Source organism: Protopterus annectens, chromosome 11.part0 (genome assembly GCF_019279795.1).
Source record: "Protopterus annectens isolate FY-2018-M chromosome 11.part0, PAN1.0, whole genome shotgun sequence".
Taxonomy (NCBI): Eukaryota; Metazoa; Chordata; order Ceratodontiformes; family Protopteridae; genus Protopterus; species Protopterus annectens.
Genome location: NC_056745.1, coordinates 565,801,902 through 565,821,547, shown reverse-complemented (window position 1 = coordinate 565,821,547; position 19,646 = coordinate 565,801,902). Strand labels below are relative to the sequence as shown.

Below are 19,646 nucleotides of genomic sequence, written 5' to 3'. Positions count from 1 at the left end.
TGCTGAATTCCTGTGTGTGATGGACTTCATATGTGATGTTAAATCAAGCTAACATACGCTTGAGCTGATAGTTACTCAGGTGGATGTAAAAGATCCTTTGGCACCTATTTAAAGGAGTAGGGGAATTTTATTATGATATCAAGCAAGAACATCATATAACATAATTAGCATGAATAAACAGTATACAAATAATAAATAGCACTACAATAAAAACATGTCCAGAATTGTAAGGGTCCCCTTCAAAACATCTAAAACTCATAACATCTAATTTCATAACACTGAGACCAGAACATCTAAAACCCATAACATTTAATTTCATAATATCTAGCAGTACAAATCACATGAAAATAACATCCCCTCCAGATATAACGACATATAATGACACCAAACTACTAAACACACTTTTTACTATGTTTCTGCAGGGGGGCTTTATACAGTGGGGTTAGGAAATTAACTTTATCCCACTGAAGTGCGATCTTGGAGTTGGTATATTTAATTTATGGGGGGTGAGGGTGCATGGGGGCTTGCCCCCCTGCATAAATGTAGTAAAAAGTGTGTTTGGTAGCTGGTGTTGTTATATGTGGAGGGGATGTTATTTTCTTGTGATTGGTAGTGTTAGATGCTATGAAATTTGATATTATGGGTTTTAGATGTTTTGGGTTTTAGATGTTCTGGTCTCAGTGTTATGAAATTAGATGTTATGGATTTTAGATGTTTCAAAGTAGACCCAAATTCTAACAATGTAATTTTGAGAAAAGTAAACATCTATTTCCTCAAACTTTCTTCACAGCCATTACCTTTGCAATCATAGATTTTGCTAAACAATAATACTTCACATCTTGCCAACCAAATATGCTATGATATTCCCCCAAAATGTGACTGTCAAACATACATCTATAGGCAAGGAACTATAATAATATCCATAAAGAATCATATCTAATATGATACAAAGAAGGAAATCAACATTATAAGAATGTACAAGTATTTGCCAAAATAACTGAATTCTGCAGCAGTTTAAAAAATGTATGAAGAGTTTCCTTAGTATTACAAGTTTGACACAAATGTTGATCTTTAAAGATGTATTTCATGTCACCTTTAATGAGTAATTTGCCTTAGAAGAGCCTTTACAAAAAATGTTGAATTTTTGTTAATGTTTTTGGGGGCTATGTTTTGTATGGTTAAATCTTTTTAAAATATGAGAGGAAAGATTTTCCCACAAGCTGTTTTAAAATAGGACTCAATTGCATTCACACACACACGTGTGTGTGTGTGTGTGTGTGTGTGTGTGTGTGTGTGTGTGTGTGTGTGTGTGTGTGTGTATATATATATATATATATATATATATATATATATATATATATATATATATATATATATATATATATATGAATTTCCCTCACAAGCGCAAAGTTTCAAAACTTAGAACTGCAAATGGTCAAGATCATAAGATCAAAGTTTTGAAATTTTGAATGGAGTTCACTGTACAGTGCAGAATGGGGGCTTTACCATTTTTCCCACTGTATGTGATCTCAGAGTTGGTGTATTTATTTAGCAGGGGAAGTGGGGGGTGCAAGGGGGCTTGCCCCCCTGCAAAAAATGTAAAAAAAAAATGTTTTTATTTTTTTATTACAATTTCAGTGTTTCAGAACTTCAATCTTATGGTCTCGACCATTTGCAGTTTAAAGTTTTGAAACTTTTAGCTTTTGAAGTAGATCTATATATATATATATATATATATATATATATATATATATGTATATATATAGTTTTTGTATAGATATATATATATATATATATATATATATATACATATATATACATATATATACATATATATATACATAGGTATATATTTATATATATATATATATATATATATATATATATATATATATATATATATATGTATATATATTTATGTATATACCACCGTTTTCTGGACTTTGATAAAGAAACCATAAGTTTCCTACTTTCACTTTCTTGTCAAGCATCGGAGTCTACTGACTGTAAGGAAGCCTCATAATCTTTCCAAGCAGATAAATACTTATTATTTTTTATTGAGAAATTGTTTGTCTGAAGAACAAAATATAGTTTTATGTTTTGCTTTCTAAATAGTCCATTATTTTGAACAATTTATATTAAAGTCCGTTACAGTGAATAGTTGTTTCTATGACCTATGCCACATATCATTCCATTCTGTTGTCTTTTTTTACCCACCCATTTAATATTTTAATATATTAACCAGCTATTAAGCTAAATACATTGTTAACTAGCTGAAAGATACAAAACTATATGATCAGTTATATGTTCATGAATAAGAACAAAAGAAATAAAAGAAAAAAAAACAGTCTCAATGAATAATCTACCTGTATGATAAATTGCCCTTACGTAAGGTCCTAAAATAAGATCCAGTATCTCATTCATTAACTTTACAATCACACTTTTTTGTCAGCTCTCATATGTCTGCTCCAGTTTCCTATAGCAGCAATAGGACAGTTAGTATTTAAAAAATTAGGAATACACTAAATATATCTTTCTTAGATTTTTACTAGTAGGAGCATAAACAATAATGACTCTAACATCCCACTCAGGATTGCATATCACAAATTAGAATTCATCCTGGAATAGCAAGTAACGTCTAACAAACAAATATGGGATTTAAACGAAATAACTGTCCCAGGACATAAATCTCTTCCAAAGCTCCAAACAAGTTTATACCCTCAGCTAATTTTAGTATGTTTTATTTTTCTGTAAATCAGTAGGTAATTTTATATTGAGTAAAAGGATAATATCTCCTACATGTTTACAAAAAAATCTAAATCAGTAATCTGTGACATTCAGTAATGAAGGTATTCACATTTAAACTGCTAATAATAAGACTGTCCTTTGCCTTTTTCTCAACAGAATGTTTATTAGCCCTTTATTTCAGTTTCCTTTTATGTGCCCTTTTACCAACAGTTGTACTATTTTCAGCCATTTCCTCATTTCCTGAACTTTGTATATCTCCACTGACTACACTGTCCTTTCTCTTCTCTTCCTCTATGGACTCTACTATTGCTTGCAAAGTATCTTCATAATCATTATCAGGCACCTCTTCTATATTTAACACTTGAAACTTAGAAGTATTAATAGGAATGTTTACCATTTACATGCACGGCTTTGATCTGTGGTCCTATAACACTTTCCCCAGGAGATTCCTCATCCCCTAACGTATTGTTTTTATGCTTAGTATCTTGCAGAACTTGCTTAGTATTCATCACATCATTTGTAAGTAACTTGGGACAGTCAAACCAAAAATGTCTGAATGTTTCATATTCATAACAGCAAGGAACACAATTAGAAGCAGAATGGTCTAGGGTATCACACCGACTTCAACATCAGGTATTACAATTTTGAATCATATATGATAAGAAACCTTTATAATACACATATGCTCTATGATCATTTATTGAAATGGCACTGGGAATATGCTTCACTTTACCATGTTCTTTAGCAGAGATGTAGCCAGAAATTTGCATTTTGTACTCAAACCTAATGTTGTTGCTCCTATCACCCAACTAACATTTTAAAAATGTACTCATCCCTTTATACAGGAAGGGGAACAAGTTATTTTCAGCTGTTACCATTTATACCCATAGTAAGCTATTTTTATAAGTCTATTCCTTTCACACAAACATACTTTGTATACATCTATAAAGTAAGTATTCATTTACACAGTTCTAAATATTTTGTGCTTTTTGAGTTCTGAAAGTCTGATATAGCAAATTTCATAACACTACCCTTAGACAGATTTATGTTTAGATAGCCAAACATGTTAGTAATAAGCAAAAATGAAAATTCAACATTGAACATTATAGAGCCCGAAATGGACCCTGTGGAATACCAATAGTAATGTCTGATAATTTTGAAAAGTGTCCCTGAACATTAACACTTTGACAGCTATTTCTAAGACAACTAACTAATTTCAGACCTGAACAACTTTTTATTTTGGGAACTCATGTTATACAATCGCATTTCAGGAAAGCTTAGCTAAACTTTATTTTCTATCAGTTATCACTGGTTTTGTTGTAGATTGTGCCTAGCATACCTCATACTTTATAATTAAGAATCATGGCTTTTATTAAATATTGAGTTGTTGCAGCCAGGACAAAATTCTCTTGGGAAAAATTATACCTTTCAAATAGAAAAATGCAAAACCACTTTTAGATGAAGGTTTATCACCCAAAGTATTGTGGAATGATGTAATAGACTACCATTACAAGAAAGGAAATGTAATTCACTGGAATCATTCAAGAAGTCATTAGATGCTTGGTTTAGATTAAATGTTTACTCAGTATCCTTGGAACTTGTGTTATGATGGTCTTTGACCTTCATGCGGCTTACCAGAAACTATGAAACAAAAACGTGCAAATTTATTTAACAAATTTGTCTTTTCTTTCATGTCTTAGGAAAAACTGCATCTTTTGTCACAGACTCAACAAAACTGATTTAAAGAATGACAGCTCTTCCTCTCGTAACCATGCCTACTACATGTATCATCAACTTCATTTGCAGAGTCATATGGCTTGACTTCATGAAGATTTTCATCATCTCCATTACTGTACTAGTGCTGGTTGTTTCCTTCTGAATTTGTAGCTCACTGCCTAGCCCTCTGCTGAGTGATCAGTACATGCTTGGGCTGCATGTGTGTTTATCATTAGCATTTGTTTTCAACTGCTATCTCTATAATGAGTTTGCCTACCTTTTACATATAGCCTCATTGTTAAACCACGTCCCTCCTTGTTTAAATTACTATAGATATTGGAGTTCCCTTGGACTGTCACCAGAACCGAAACCAATTATTAAAATCAGTTTATGTTTATACTATGGCATCATCCTTGGTGCAGATAGAATGCTGTTCAATGCAAGGCTCAAATCTATTTGTGGCACATATTCTGAGAGCTCCATTATGTTTGTTTTCATATAGTCTAGTGAGGTACATTTCAGGTCATTTATAAACACTTGGACTATGATAGAATCATATTGGTACCTGGGCTGCAATGACATGAGTGCATGTGTGGTATTGCAGATCCTGGCTCCAGATAAGCAACTAACCATTATCTTCTCATTATCTAACCTGGTGAGGGGGCATTTGTGAGATGCAAATGGAGTCCCCAATAACAAGAGTATTCTGTAAAGTATATGCTTGCCTTATGGGTTTTGTTCTTAGGGGATCATTGGGTGTAGACTTATCTGAGATGTTTGGTGTATGTTTAAGTGATTGCTGAGAAGCAGTGTTGCTATTAGATTACTTTAGAGGTCTTTGAGATTTGAAAAGGTTTCTTTTAAGCACCTCAGCATAAGACGATCTACATATGTAATAAATGGCGTGCATGAGGGATGTAGTGTGGGGATTTCTGACAACGTCGATACTGTATGAGATTTTTGCCTCCAAGGAAGCCGTGTATTAATATCTCTCACATACCACATTATTTCTTTAATGAATAACTGGTTGTCTGAGAAGATGAGACAACTGCTACATTGCGTTAGAATGCCCAAATCTACCAAACTGGCCACAGAGACATTTGGAAATCATATCCATGTTAACTGGACCTGAAATAGGGTGGGCTGTTTAGGATTAAGGATCGGGTTTTAAGTGGGGTCTCCTAGGGTATTTATGAGATTAAGAGCAAAATGTTATACAGTGCTAGGATATGGTGCTATTTGATACACAAGTTGGCTGCTCGACACTCAGTTTCACACAGTGCCACACCATTTAACAGGTTGCAGACTTAATCATAACTTTATGGAGTGATTTTACTGTCTAGGTGTTTGCTACAGTACAGCACACTGCTAACCACTGCTGCTCAGTGGACAGCTTTGTGCAAACTTGCCTGATTTATAGTAGAGAAAAAAAGTTTGAAAGCTGACTCCTATACCCTCTAGCCAATAAACAACCACACTTTGAGCTCCCTGTCATGCTTCTCAACCCAAGCGGGATCAGATGAACACTTTCTGCCATAAAATGGATGATCCTGGAATTTCGTAATGTAAGATAACAGCAAAAGCAGCTCTCAAGTGCAGATTAAACAACAAATTACCAAACAACTAAGTCCCTGGTAAATTGCCCTTCTGCAAGGTGATTAGGAGGCAAACAGAACTAGTCTGTTAACAATACTCTGCAGAAAATTAGGAACAATATAATCAGTAAGGTTCTGACCAGCATTTAAACTGGTAATGCATTCTTGCAACAACCAGCTGTAGTCATCTTCTCAACTGTCCCAATTTTCACAGAATGTCCAGATTTTTGCCTCATAGTTTTGGCCTTTTCCTCATAAAATGTGTGGTTTTATGACAATCACTGAAGATTGAAGTCACGAAATAATGACTGAAATTAGAGTGTATCCTTCAGAAATGCATGCTAATGCAAATTTGTTATTCTATCAACTTTCTAAGTTTATAAGAGAAATACTTAAAATCTGCTTCTATTTTGGGGCCTTTATCCTCCTATTATTTTTGGCTTTGTCCAGATCTTTTATGCTAAGAATTTGAGAGGTATGGCAATAGTAAATATTTTGGTCTGAGAATTACAACATATGTGAGTCTTCAGACTACCTTAGGAGTACAACAACTTTCATTTTTAAACTGGCTAAACGTTATTCACCATTTGACCAGCAAATTGTATTAAAGTAGCGCACTACATTTGTTCAAGAGGCATTATCATCGACATGAATAAGTTGAAAATGTGGGGGAAAATGAGAGTTTGGTTTCAAGAATGCAGTCTTATAATACTGAATCTTTTATTTACTTCAAAGTTTGACTTTCTCTCTTTCTTTTGAATCTTTACTTAAACTTACAGCTGCTATTTCTGAAAGACAACTCAAATTGTTTTCTGGTAAACAAATGTTTGATATTGCTGTTATTTCATTCCTAAAAGTATAGTAATAAAACATTAATTTTGAAAAAATATATATTTTTTTCTCTTTATTGTAGGCAATTTATTGGTGATTGTCTTTACGAGTTACTTTGGAGCAAAGCTTCATCGACCAAAAATTATTGGAATAGGCTGTCTGGTGATGGCAATTGGCACAATCATTACAGCTATGCCTCATTTTTTCATGGGACGGTGAGTTATTATGAATCTGCAGTGCACTGTGCACCATGTAATTGTTTATTTAATTATTTTACACTTGCCCAGCAGCTTTGACCCTGGCAGATTAATTTTGAAATGATCCATGTTTAGCAAACCATGAGGAAATAATGGGAACACCAAACAACAATGACATAGAGACCATCAAAGGTCACATATATTAGAAATAAAAAGCTAGTAAGTGGGGAATTTAAACTGCTGATAGAGTTAAGAAGTAAGGCAGGGGATAAATTGGGTGAAACTGGGTCAAGATATAGAAGAGGAATTAGATAAGAATTAAAGATAGCTATGTCAGTTGCTAAGGCATGCTATGATTATCTGCAAATATACAGAGCTGAGTATATATTTTTTTGGTCATAGAGTTTGTTAATTGTTGCTTAGATCTCTGTTGAAACTGTTGTCTCACTGTTCTGAGAGACTGATCGGCAAATATACAGAGCTAAGAATATTTTTTTCGTGTTAAAGTTTTTACTGTTAGTTGTTGCTTAGATCACTGTTGAAACAGTTTTCCCCACCCCACCCCCATTTTCTGCCGTGTCTTCAGTTGGTATAGTAACAGCTGCATTCAAATTGCTGGAACCTGTGTTCTGAGAGACTGCCATGCAGATTATCTGCAAATATACAGAGCTGAGTATATTTTTTTTGGTCATAGAGTTTGTTAATTGTTGCTTAGATCTCTGTTGAAACTGTTGTCTCACTGTTCTGAGAGACTGATTGGCAAATATACAGAGTTAAGAATATTTTTTTCTTTTAAAGTTTGTACTGTTAGCTGTTGCTTAGATCTCTGTTGAAACTGTTTTCCCCACCCCACCCCCATTTTCTGCCGTGTCTTCAGTTGGTATAGTAACAGCTGCATTCAAATTGCTGGAACCTGTGTTCTGAGAGACTGCCTTACAGATTATCTGCAAATATACAGAGCTGAGTATATATTTTTTGGTTATAGAGTTTGTTAATTGTTGCTTAGATCTCTGTTGAAACTGTTGTCTCACTGTTCTGAGAGATTGATCGGCAAATATACAGAGCTGAGAATATATTTTTAGTTTTAAAGTTTGTACTGTTAGTTGTTGCTTAGACCTCTGTTGAAACGGTTTTGTCCCACCCAGTCTCTCTGTTTTTGGTTTGTATTTGGTGGCTTTTGCAGTTGCCTGCCCCACTGTAGATTTGATCTGGGACACTACCCCAGTCCCATCTCTTTACCACATTCTACCTAATAAACTCTTTCTGCACTTGCTTTTAGTCCTTTTTAATTTAATTGCATTTTTTAAACTGTGTTTGGTCTAATATTGCTGCATACTCAAGTGTGCTAGCTTGCACTGCATGTGAATTGATTTTACTACTGTTTTTGCTACTTTTCTGTAAAAAAAACAAAAAAAAACTGTAAGCTTGTTTGCTATCTTTCCTGCAACAAGTGTTCCAGATGCAGATTTGCTGTATCCAGGAATGTATATAAGCTTCTGAGCCCCCCAAGCCTTTCTGTGTTGGAGGGAGGCCTTCTAGCTTATCAGTGGGAGTGGTAAGCACTAGGTAACCTGTCTACCACATAAGGAGTGGTTCTGGCCCAGAAACTGTAGTTATTGGCCATTTGGGCAATCTTCCATCTCTCTCAACTTTCTCATTTGAAAGCCTGCATTTGCATTTGTTTCTGTCCTGTAACTCGTCTAGTGCAGATACAGATTCTTAGTTTTAGCACTTAAACTTGCTTGTTCCTGCTCAGCACTTGTTCAGAACTTGTAAGCACTAAATAAGCTACTAATTACTATAGCACTCAATCTTCCTCATTACCTAGAGGAAAACAGTTTTGTACTTACTTTTCTCACTTGCTTATAGAAAAATAGCTCTTGTACTCACTTTCCTCACTTATCTAGAGGAAAATATTTTTTTATTCAGGCATGTCCAAGGGTCACCTCCCAGTGTTCTCTCCTGTCTATCTGATAAATCTGGGCATCTTGAGGCAATGTAGAAATTGCCTCATGTACACAGACAACCCTCTCCTCCTACCACCCAACACTACAAACTGTGAGAGATGTACTTATCTAGCCAAACTGGAGGTAAAGCACTCTCCAACTAAGACTGAACTTGACAGTCATGAGGAGAAGGTAAACATTTGCACCACACCACACTCATCACATAGTCTCACTAAATCTACACCACCAAAATCCACACACAGTAACACAAAAACATTCGTGGAGGCTCTCAGTAATAATCTGTCTAAGCTACAGAGACCACCAAAGCAGAAATGCAAGCAACCTCCATCCCCCAACACAATCCAAATGACACATAGCCCACAGACTCAGTGAGCTACTCAACCACAGCCAATAAGGCAAAACAACATACCCAACACACTAATCATAGGTGACTCTATAGTCAGGCACACTGATGTCCCACTCACCAGGCTAAACAAGAAGAAGGTTACTGTCAGCTGCCTGTCGGGGTGCCAGGATCCGCCACATAACCCACACACTCAGGTCACTCCACAACAAGTACAAATATGACTCTGTCATTGTCCATGTTGGTGTGAATGACCTGAGATGTACCTCCCTTGACTACATGAAAAGAGACATGGAAGAGTTCTCCGATCTTGTAGCCCAGGCAGGTATGACCCTAGCCCTGAGTAGCATTCTGCCATTGCCCAGAATGATACCACAGTACAAGGACAAAATGATTGACTTCAACAATTGGCTAAGCTTCTGGTGTCATTCTAAGGGGATCCAGTATCTCTCTGCTTGGGATGACATGGTCGACAGACCACAGTGCTTTGCCACAGATGGCCTACACCTGTCGCCCCTAGGATTCCGGATACTGGCTAAGGCTCTTGCTGCCCCTATAGTGCCTTTTTTAGGCAGGGTACAAATAACAAATTCACCACCATAACAGGAACAGGCAAGCAAAAACCGAGGGTAATGCTACTCAATGCTAGAAGTCTAATTCTCAAAATGCACTCACTCAAGGCACTCCTTAAAATGGAGAACATCGATATCTGTGCAGTGACTGAGATCTGGTTCAAGGCTCCAGAGAGCACCCCTGCACTACCAGGCTATAGCTCATACCACACTTTTCGGCCATGTAACCTGGACCGAAACACCAAAGGCGGAGATGTGTCCATATTCATTAAGGATATCCACACCTCCAGGCTAGTTGCTCAGCATAATGCATCCGAGGTTATCCAAGTGCAACTAACTCTGGGCAAAACTGCAATCCAAATTGTTGCTTGCTATAGATCCCCCACCATGGCCCAGGATTCCCACTCCTCTTTTCTTGATGTACTGGAAAATATTAGGGTTCAACCAAACACCCTAATAATGGACGACTTCAACTACCCCACCATTAACTGAGAAAACTACTTGTGCACCAACTCCTTAGCTCAACGCTTTCTGGAATTCATAAACTCCAATGCCCTAGATCAACTTATCTACACCCCCACCAGGGGCAACAATATCATAGACCTAGTCATTACCAACATGAGTGACCGGTGTTCCACACCTGAAGTCAACTCCTCATTGGTCCAATCCAACCATAAGCTTATCACCCTTGATATCCACATCCCACCCCCACCTGTCATTAAGGAAACCACAGTAAAAAAATTTTCCAAAGCCAACTTCATGCTTCTTAAGACAGAAGTGGTGAACTTCATGACACCCATGCAGATGGACAATACAGTTACATCTGCTGAATCCTACACAAATGCACTCTATAAGCACTTACACGAGTGCATGGATCGTGCTATCCCAAACAGAACCAAGACGCTATCCTCCAAAAAAAGAAAGTCAATCTGGTGGTCCCCTGCCATAAACAAACTGTACAATAGAAGGAAGAAACTGTTGCAAAAGAGAGTAAAATCCCATGAGTGGAGGAGCTCCCTGGTCAGCCTCAGTAAAAAGCTGAGATCCCTTATAAGATCCTCCAAAGCTAGCTACAAAAACAAAAATCACCACTAAATCCAAGGACAACCACAAAGCATTCTATAGCTATGTCAAGAATCTAGATGGCAACACCCAGATCTGCTCTGAGTTACAGCACAAAGGTACGAAAATTACAGAACCAACTGATATTGCCGACATCCTGGCAGATCGGCTCAGTGCTAACTTTACCCCTCTCTCACCCCCTAAAGGGCCCATATCTATACAGAAAGAATGCAGAGTCCCTGTAATCACAACTACGCAGGTAAAAGCTGCACTCTCTAAAGCCAAAAACACAGCATCCATGGGACCGAACAACATCCTAGGCTGCATTTTACACGAACTTCAGAACGAACTGGCTCCCCACTTAAGCACCATGTTCAATAATAGCCTTGCATCAGGCTTTGTGCCCACTGAATGGCGCACAGCAACAGTTATCCCACTCCACAAAGGGGGAGCCACCACTGATCCCAGGAACTATCACTCTATTAGCCTGATGAGCCTGGTCTGCAACACCATGGAACATATCATCATGGAACTCATAAACAAAGATATTGGTAACCTCCAAACTCTGTATTCCACCCACTTCGGGTTTGTGAAAGGCAGATCATGCCTCCTGAACCTGATTGACTTCTTTGAGGCAGTCACCAAAGCCGTGGATGAGGGTAAGGTGGTTCACACAGCCTATCTTGACCTCGCCAAGGCTTTCGACATCATCCACCATTCTGAAATTATAGCTAAACTCACTAAACTAGGTATAAATCCCTATGTCGCAAGATGGGTTGCCAACTGGCTCACTGACAGAACCCATACTGTAAAAGTTGCAAACTCCAAATCTGACCTCAAAGCAGTGACAAGTGGAGTACCACAGGGTTCCATCCTGGGTCTTCTCCTGTTTGGTATCTACTTCTCTGAAGTACAGGCTAACACAGAAGGCCTCTGGCTAATGAAGTTAGCAGATGACTACAAACTAGGAGCCATAGTCAAGTCCAAAAATGATGTGGACATCCTACAGAAGGGCCTCACTGAGACAGATGCCTGGTGTCAGAGCCATGGCCTCAAGCTCAATGCCAAAAAGTGCAGTGTCATCCCCTTTGGTAAAAACTCTGTACCCATGAACTACCACATAGGCAGCAATCTACTTAACACCAAATGCGTGATAAGAGATTTTGGGACCCAGGTGGACAGTAGTCTCTCCTTTGATAGTCACATCACCACAGTAGTCAGGAAGTCCTTTTACGTGGCACACCTCATCATAAAAGGGTTCTCATCCATAAAAAAGAGGCCATTGTTCCCCTCTACTCATCACTCATAAGACCTATCATCAGTGGCGGCTGGTGACTTCAAATCACAGGGGGGCTGCAGGAGACAGCTGAATGGGTGGGGTCAAGGGGAGGGGTGTGGTCAACCAGAAAGGGGAGGAGCTATGCCCCAAACCACAAAAAACTAACTTTAATTAAATACGCTGCCCTGGGTGGCAAACCATCATTATGAAAGTCCAATCAAGACAAAAATAAGTGTAGAAGAATAAAAATATTTCAATGCATTGGCTGCATGACAGCTTACTTAATATCTAGATGGAAACAAAAGGTTGTGGGGCATGAAAAAAAAAATTACTTTTTAAATACATTTCTGGAATACCAGTCAAAATCAAGTATAAGAAAAACCATAAGCACTCAACTCAAACCACTTCTCCTTGCACTGCAGTTCTAATTATAATATATTCAGCTTTATTAAAGTACCAAGTAACATGCTGAAAGTAGAAATCTATGTGATGCCCCCACTTGTAAAAATGTTTCTTATCCAAAAAAGACCTGCTGCCTGACAACTTGTTTCATGGGGAAAACATGATAAAAGTAAAAAGTGAAACGCAAACAAGAAACAAGCTCAAGATACATTGCTTAAAGTATTACTGTACAGGTTATGGACCACACATGATTGGCATTCTGTTTAGTTTACGGGTAAAGTCTGTAGAGATGACTGGAAGTCTTCAACAAGTGTAATGAGCTTTTTAAAATAATGGAATCCTGTCCTTTAATACCCAAGGCTTATACATTATCTAGTCAAGTATTCTCTGCATGGCAACAACAGAAAGGCTTTCAATGTTGGCAATTCTTTAACAGTATGCTTATTAAAGCTTACTTGCATCTTACGATCTCAGACAAGCTTACCTTATGGTCATTAAAGCATTGCTACTTAAACACAGAGCAACAGGCACTTTGAGTAATAAGCATAAATCGGAGTAATAAGCATAAATCAACAGTACAAAAATATGACAGAAACCAGACCATTCTGCAAAATCAAGGACAGATGAAAAGCCACTGTAGTACTTATGCAGTGTGTCCTCCTCATCCAAGGTAGATACAACTACTCCTTGCCTTGCTTGGACACATCCAGAGTCACTACATGGGGGAGTGGGGTGCAACAAGCATGTCACAATTTGAAATCTCTCTGGCTGACTGTGATGGCCCTGACACATTTGTCATACCTCTCAACCTCAAGAGCAAGAAATCTGGACAAAGCCATACACAGAAGTGGGACAAAGGCCCAAAAATAAGGACAATTTTTAAATATTGCTCTAATAAACTTAGAAAGATAATAGAATAGGTCTTGCATTAGTATGAATTTTCTGAAGGGTATAAAATCTGAAACTCAAATGTCTGTCATTTTCTAACTTCAGTCTTTAGTGATTTGTCACTAACTTGCCAAAAAACACAACTTTATGAAAAATGGACCAAAAATGTGATGCAAAAATATAAAATAGACACACAATACAGCTGCTACCTGTCAAACAAGGGACACTTTAATATTAGTACTGCAACCTTGAGCAGCTGACAAAATAAAAGAATCTACATGCATTTCAAGTAATCTATAACTTTGATTATTACAGTTATTTCTTAATTGTAAACCCTCCATGTTTTCTTCCAAAATTGCTATTTTGCGGAGGGATTATTAGGGGGAAGAGCAACATTTTGAGCCAAAAATTGGGGACAGTTGAGAGGTTGGCTATGCCTAATTCTATAAAGCAATTTATTTGCATGTGCCTCTCAACCCGTTAATGCAGTAAATCTGAACAAGGCCAAATATATTGGGGGCACATATAAACAGTACTAAAAATTGCTCTTGTATAAATTGAGACAGTTGATAGAACAGCTCTTACTTTAACATGCATTTTTCTGAAGGTTATGAAGTCTGAAACTTATTATTTAGTGACTTAATTCCTAAATGATTTGCCAGAAAACTACAAATTTTATGAAGAACAAACCAAAAATAAGAAGCAAAAATCTATTCATTCTTTGAAAATCTGGACAGTTGGGAGGTATAGTTCAGCTGGGCCTGTCTGAGTTTGCTGCCCTTCCCCCCTGACAAAATAATGGTTGAATGGAGCCTCTGCAGCCATTCCAATGAACCATTACTTGGCTATTTCACTCCATTTACCATAAACACTAATGTGCATACTGCTTTACTTCTATGATGAGTTGGACTTCATTTGAAAGTTTTATTTTGTATTTTACAGCACAAACACTAAGTCATCTGTTAAACAAAGCAATGCAGTCTCACAATGAAAACTTAGCATTAAAACTTCTCTGCCCTTGAAACTCACATTCATTGAAACAGCATTGAAACCCACATTCAAAGAAAATACATTTTGCCAGTGGCAGATAAAGATTAATTTTGGGCTGTTTTCAAATCATAGTCCCCTTGCATATGAAACATACATGTGCTCTTTGATACACCTTCCTCATTGTACTAAAATTATATTCCTTGTACAATACAGTACACTTGTTAGAGGGTGTTTTAAATTTGTTTTGAACATTTTTCCAGTAAGCAATGAAACAAACCATATGCACCCATAATGGCAAAACTGCCCAGTTGAGAACATTTATCATAAAAAGTCTACTCAGACTTCCACAGTCCACCATTATTAGTAAATATGCACAATTCCACAGTCCACCATTATTAGTAAATATGCATAATTCTACAGTCCACCATTATCAGTAAATATGCACAATTCTATAGTCCACCTTTATCAGTAAATATGCACAATTCTACAGTCCATTATCAGTAAATATGCACAATCTCTGAAGTAAGACATCTAAATAATTCCACATTAAAGAAATCTGTAACTAATGAAGCGGTTGCTGCTAGCAATCACCTTTATATTTCATGGTTTCATCGAAAAATAAAGTGTCTGTTGCCCCTCAGGAATAAATTGCCTATATTACATTAAAAAATGATAAGCTAATAATAATATTGCAAGAGGAAATGGATGGCAAACTGATAACAGACTCATAGTTAGTATCTTCACCAAGGAGAACATTCTCAGTACGGCAGCATCCACCTCTTGTGGGAGTAGAACCCACAGGCTTCTGCATCAAAAGCAAGTACACAACCTGTTGTGCTATAGTATTAATTAGACAAAGCACTAAACTTCTATTCCCCTGCAGCTCTCAGCTCCTTGTAAAATCTACTCAATACTCAACTGCATCTCAACTTCGCAGCTCAAGAAAACTGGAAAAAGCCAAAATGTATTGGGGGGGGGGGTCAAAAGCCCAAAAACCAGGGACACATTAAACATTGCTTGTATAATCTTGGAAAGTTGCTAGAATAAAATGCTGTGTTGCCACCATACATTTTACAGCCAAGGTCCCTGAGCAAAAAACAGTCAGAGTAACATACCACTACGCCACATCAGCTGCTTTGTAAAAGAGAGGAAGACTGAAACTTAAATGGCTATCATTTAGTGAATTCAGTTCTCACCATAGCTGTCAACCTCTTAGTACAAAACACCTGGACAAACCCAGTAATGAGGGAATACAGCCCTCAAACATATTCAGTGAATTCAGTTCTTGCCATAGCTGTCAACCTTAGCACAAAAACCTGGACGAAGCCAATAATGAAAGAATAAAGTCCCAAAAATAGGGACAAATTTAAAATATTCATCTTATAAACTTAGAAAATTGCTAGAAAAAAAGGTTGTGCTACTATGTATTTTGAAAAACATGAAGTTTGAAATTCAAATGCCGGTCAATTTTACTGCGGACAGAACAAAAACAATTTTCAGCAGAGACGCAGGGATTAATACTGCAGACACGTCTTTGTAAAATGACAGGGCACCAGAGCAAATCCACAAAAACACAGGAAGGAGATGCAGACTCCACACAGAAGCCACCCCAACCAAGAATCAAACCAGAAAACCTATAGCTGTGAGGCAACAATACTACGACTGCACCATCAAATATGCAAGGAATTAAACATTCAGAAACCTGAAGTCTGAAATTCAAATGCCTGTCAATTTTACTGCGGACAGAACAAAAACAATTTTCAGCAGAGACGCAGGGATTAATACTGCAGGCACGTCTTTGTAAAATGGCAGGGCACCAGAGCAAATCCACACAAACACAGGGAGGAGAAGTAGACTACACACAGAAGCCACCCCAACCAAGAATCAAACCAGAAAACCTCTAGCTGTGAGGAAACAATACTACCACTGCACCATCAAATATGCAAGGAATTAAACATTCAGAAACCTGAAGTCTGAAATTCAAATGCCTGTCAATTTTACTGCGGACAGAAAAAAAACAATTTTCAGCAGAGACGCAGGGATTAATACTGCAGACACGTCTTTGTAAAATGGCAGGGCACCAGAGCAAATCCACACAAACACAAGGAGAAGAAGCAGACTACACACAGAAGCCACCCCAACCAAGAATCAAACCAGAAAACCTATAGCTGTGAGGCAACAATACTACCACTGCACCATCAAATATGCGAGAAATTAAACATTCAGAAACCTGAAGTCTGAAATTCAAATGCCTGTCAATTTTACTGCAGACAGAACAAAAACAATTTTCAGCAGAGACACAGGGATTAATACTGCAGACACGTCTTTGTAAAATGGCAGGGCACCAGAGCAAATCCACACAAACACAGGGAGGAAAAACAGACTCCACAGAGAAGCCACCCCAACCAAGAATCAAACTGGAAAACCTATAGCTGGGAGACAATAATACTACCACTGCACCATCAAATATGCAAAGAATTAAACATTCAGAAACCTGAAGTCTGAAATTCAAATGCCTGTCAATTTTACTGCGGACAGAACAAAAACAATTTTCAGCAGAGACGCAGGGATTAATACTGCAGACACGTCTTTGTAAAATGGCAGGACACCAGAGCAAATCCACACAAACACAAGGAGAAGATGCAGACTCCACACAGAAGCCACCCCAACCAAGAATCAAACCAGAAAACAACTGTGAGGCAACAATACTACCACTGCACCATCAAATATGCAAGGAGTTAAACATTCAGAAACATGAAGTCTGAAATTCAAATGCCTGTCAATTTTACTGTGGACAGAACAAAAACAATTTTCAGCAGAGACGCAGGGATTAATACTGCAGACACGTCTTTGTAAAATGGCAGGGCACCAGAGCAAATCCACACAAACACAGGGAGGAGAAACAGACTCCACACAGAAGCCACCCCAACCAAAAATCCTATAGCTGTGAGGCAACAATACTACCACTGCACCATCAGATATGCGAGGAATTAAACATTCAGAAACCTGAAGTCTGAAATTCAAATGCCTGTCAATTTTACTGCGGACAGAACAAAAACAATTTTCATCAGAGAAGCAGGGATTAATACTGCAGACACGTCTTTGTAAAATGGCAGGGCACCTGAGCAAATCCACACAAACACAGGGAGGAGATGCAGACTCCACAAAGAAACCACCCCAACCAAGAATCAAACCAGCAAACCTATAACTGTGAGGTAACAATACTACCACTGCACCATCAAATCTGCAAAGAAGTAAACATTCAGAAACCTGAAGTCTGAAATTCAAATGCCGGTCAATTTTACTGCAGACAGAACAAAAACAGTTTTCAGCAGAGACGCAGGGATTAATACTGCAGACACGACTTTGTAAAATGGCAGGGCACCAGAGCAAATCCACACAAACACAGGGAGGAGATGCAGACTCCAGACAGAAGCCACCCCAACCAAGAATCAAACCAGAAAACCTATAGCTGTGAGGAAACAATACTACCACTGCACCATCAAATCTGCAAGGAAGTAAACATTCAGAAACCTGAAGTATGAAATTCAAATGCCGGTCAATTTTACTGCGGACAGAACAAAACAATTTTCAGCAGAGACGCAGGAATTAATACTGCAGACACTTCTTTGTAAAATGGCAGGGCACCAGAGCAAATCCACACAAACACAGGGAGGAGATGCAGACTCCACACAGAAGCCACCCCAACCAAGAATCAAACCAGAAAACCTATAGCTGTGAGGCAACAATACTACCACTGCACCATCAAATCTGTAAGGAATTAAACATTCAGAAACCTGAAGTCTGAAATTCAAATGCCGGTCAATTTTACTGCGGACAGAACAAAACAATTTTCAGCAGAGACGAGGGATTAATACTGCAGACACGTCTTTGTAAAATGGCAGGGCACCAGAGCAAATCCACACAAACACAGGGAGGACATGCAGACTCCACACAGAAGCCACCCCAACCAAGAATCAAACTAGAAAACCTATAGCTGTGAGGCAACAATACTACCACTGCACCATCAAATCTGCAAGGAATTAAACATTTAGAAACCTGAAGTCTGAAATTCAAATGCCGGTCAATTTTACTGCAGACAGAACAAAAACAATTTTCAGCAGAGACGCAGGGATTAATACTGCAGACACGTCTTTGTAAAATGGCAGGGCACCAGAGCAAATCCACACAAACACAGGGAGGAGAAGCAGACTACACACAGAAGCCACCCCAACCAAGAATCAAACCAGAAAACCTATAGCTGTGAGGCAACAATACTACCACTGCACCATCTAATATGCGAGAAATTAAACATTCAGAAACCTGAAGTCTGAAATTCAAATGCCTGTCAATTTTACTGCAGACAGAACAAAAACAATTTTCAGCAGAGACACAGGGATCAATACTGCAGACACGTCTTTGTAAAATGGCAGGGCACCAGAGCAAATCCACACAAACACAGGGAGGAAAAACAGACTCCACAGAGAAGCCACCCCAACCAAGAATCCAACTGGAAAACCTATAGCTGGGAGACAGCAATACTACCACTGCACCATCAAATATGCAAGGAATTAAACATTCAGAAACCTGAAGTCTGAAATTCAAATGCCTGTCAATTTTACTGCGGACAGAACAAAAACAATTTTCAGCAGAGACGCAGGGATTAATACTGCAGACACGTCTTTGTAAAATGGCAGGGCACCAGAGCAAATCCACACAAACACAAGGAGAAGATGCAGACTCCACACAGAAGCCACCCCAACCAAGAATTAAACCAGAAAACAACTGTGAGGCAACAATACTACCACTGAACCATCAAATATGCAAGGAATTAAACATTCAGAAACATGAAGTCTGAAATTCAAATGCCTGTCAATTTTACTGTGGACAGAACAAAAACAATTTTCAGCAGAGACGCAGGGATTAATACTGCAGACACGTCTTTGTAAAATGGCAGGGCACCAGAGCAAATCCACACAAACACAGGGAGGAGAAACAGACTCCACACAGAAGCCACCCCAACCAAAAATCAAACCAGAAAACCTATAGCTGTGAG

General features: G+C 38.1%; 1 protein-coding gene across 2 annotated transcripts in view; it reads left to right on the top strand.

The window, feature by feature from the left end:
• LOC122815513 (solute carrier organic anion transporter family member 1C1-like) overlaps nt 1–19,646 on the top strand; it is a 4,185,790-nt gene that overhangs the window by 859,346 nt on the left and 3,306,798 nt on the right. For both annotated transcript variants that reach the window (XM_044088066.1, XM_044088065.1), the window contains exon 3: nt 6,973–7,105. In XM_044088066.1, coding sequence (XP_043944001.1) covers nt 6,973–7,105 — 133 coding nt within the window. The remainder of the gene's footprint in view (nt 1–6,972; nt 7,106–19,646) is intronic.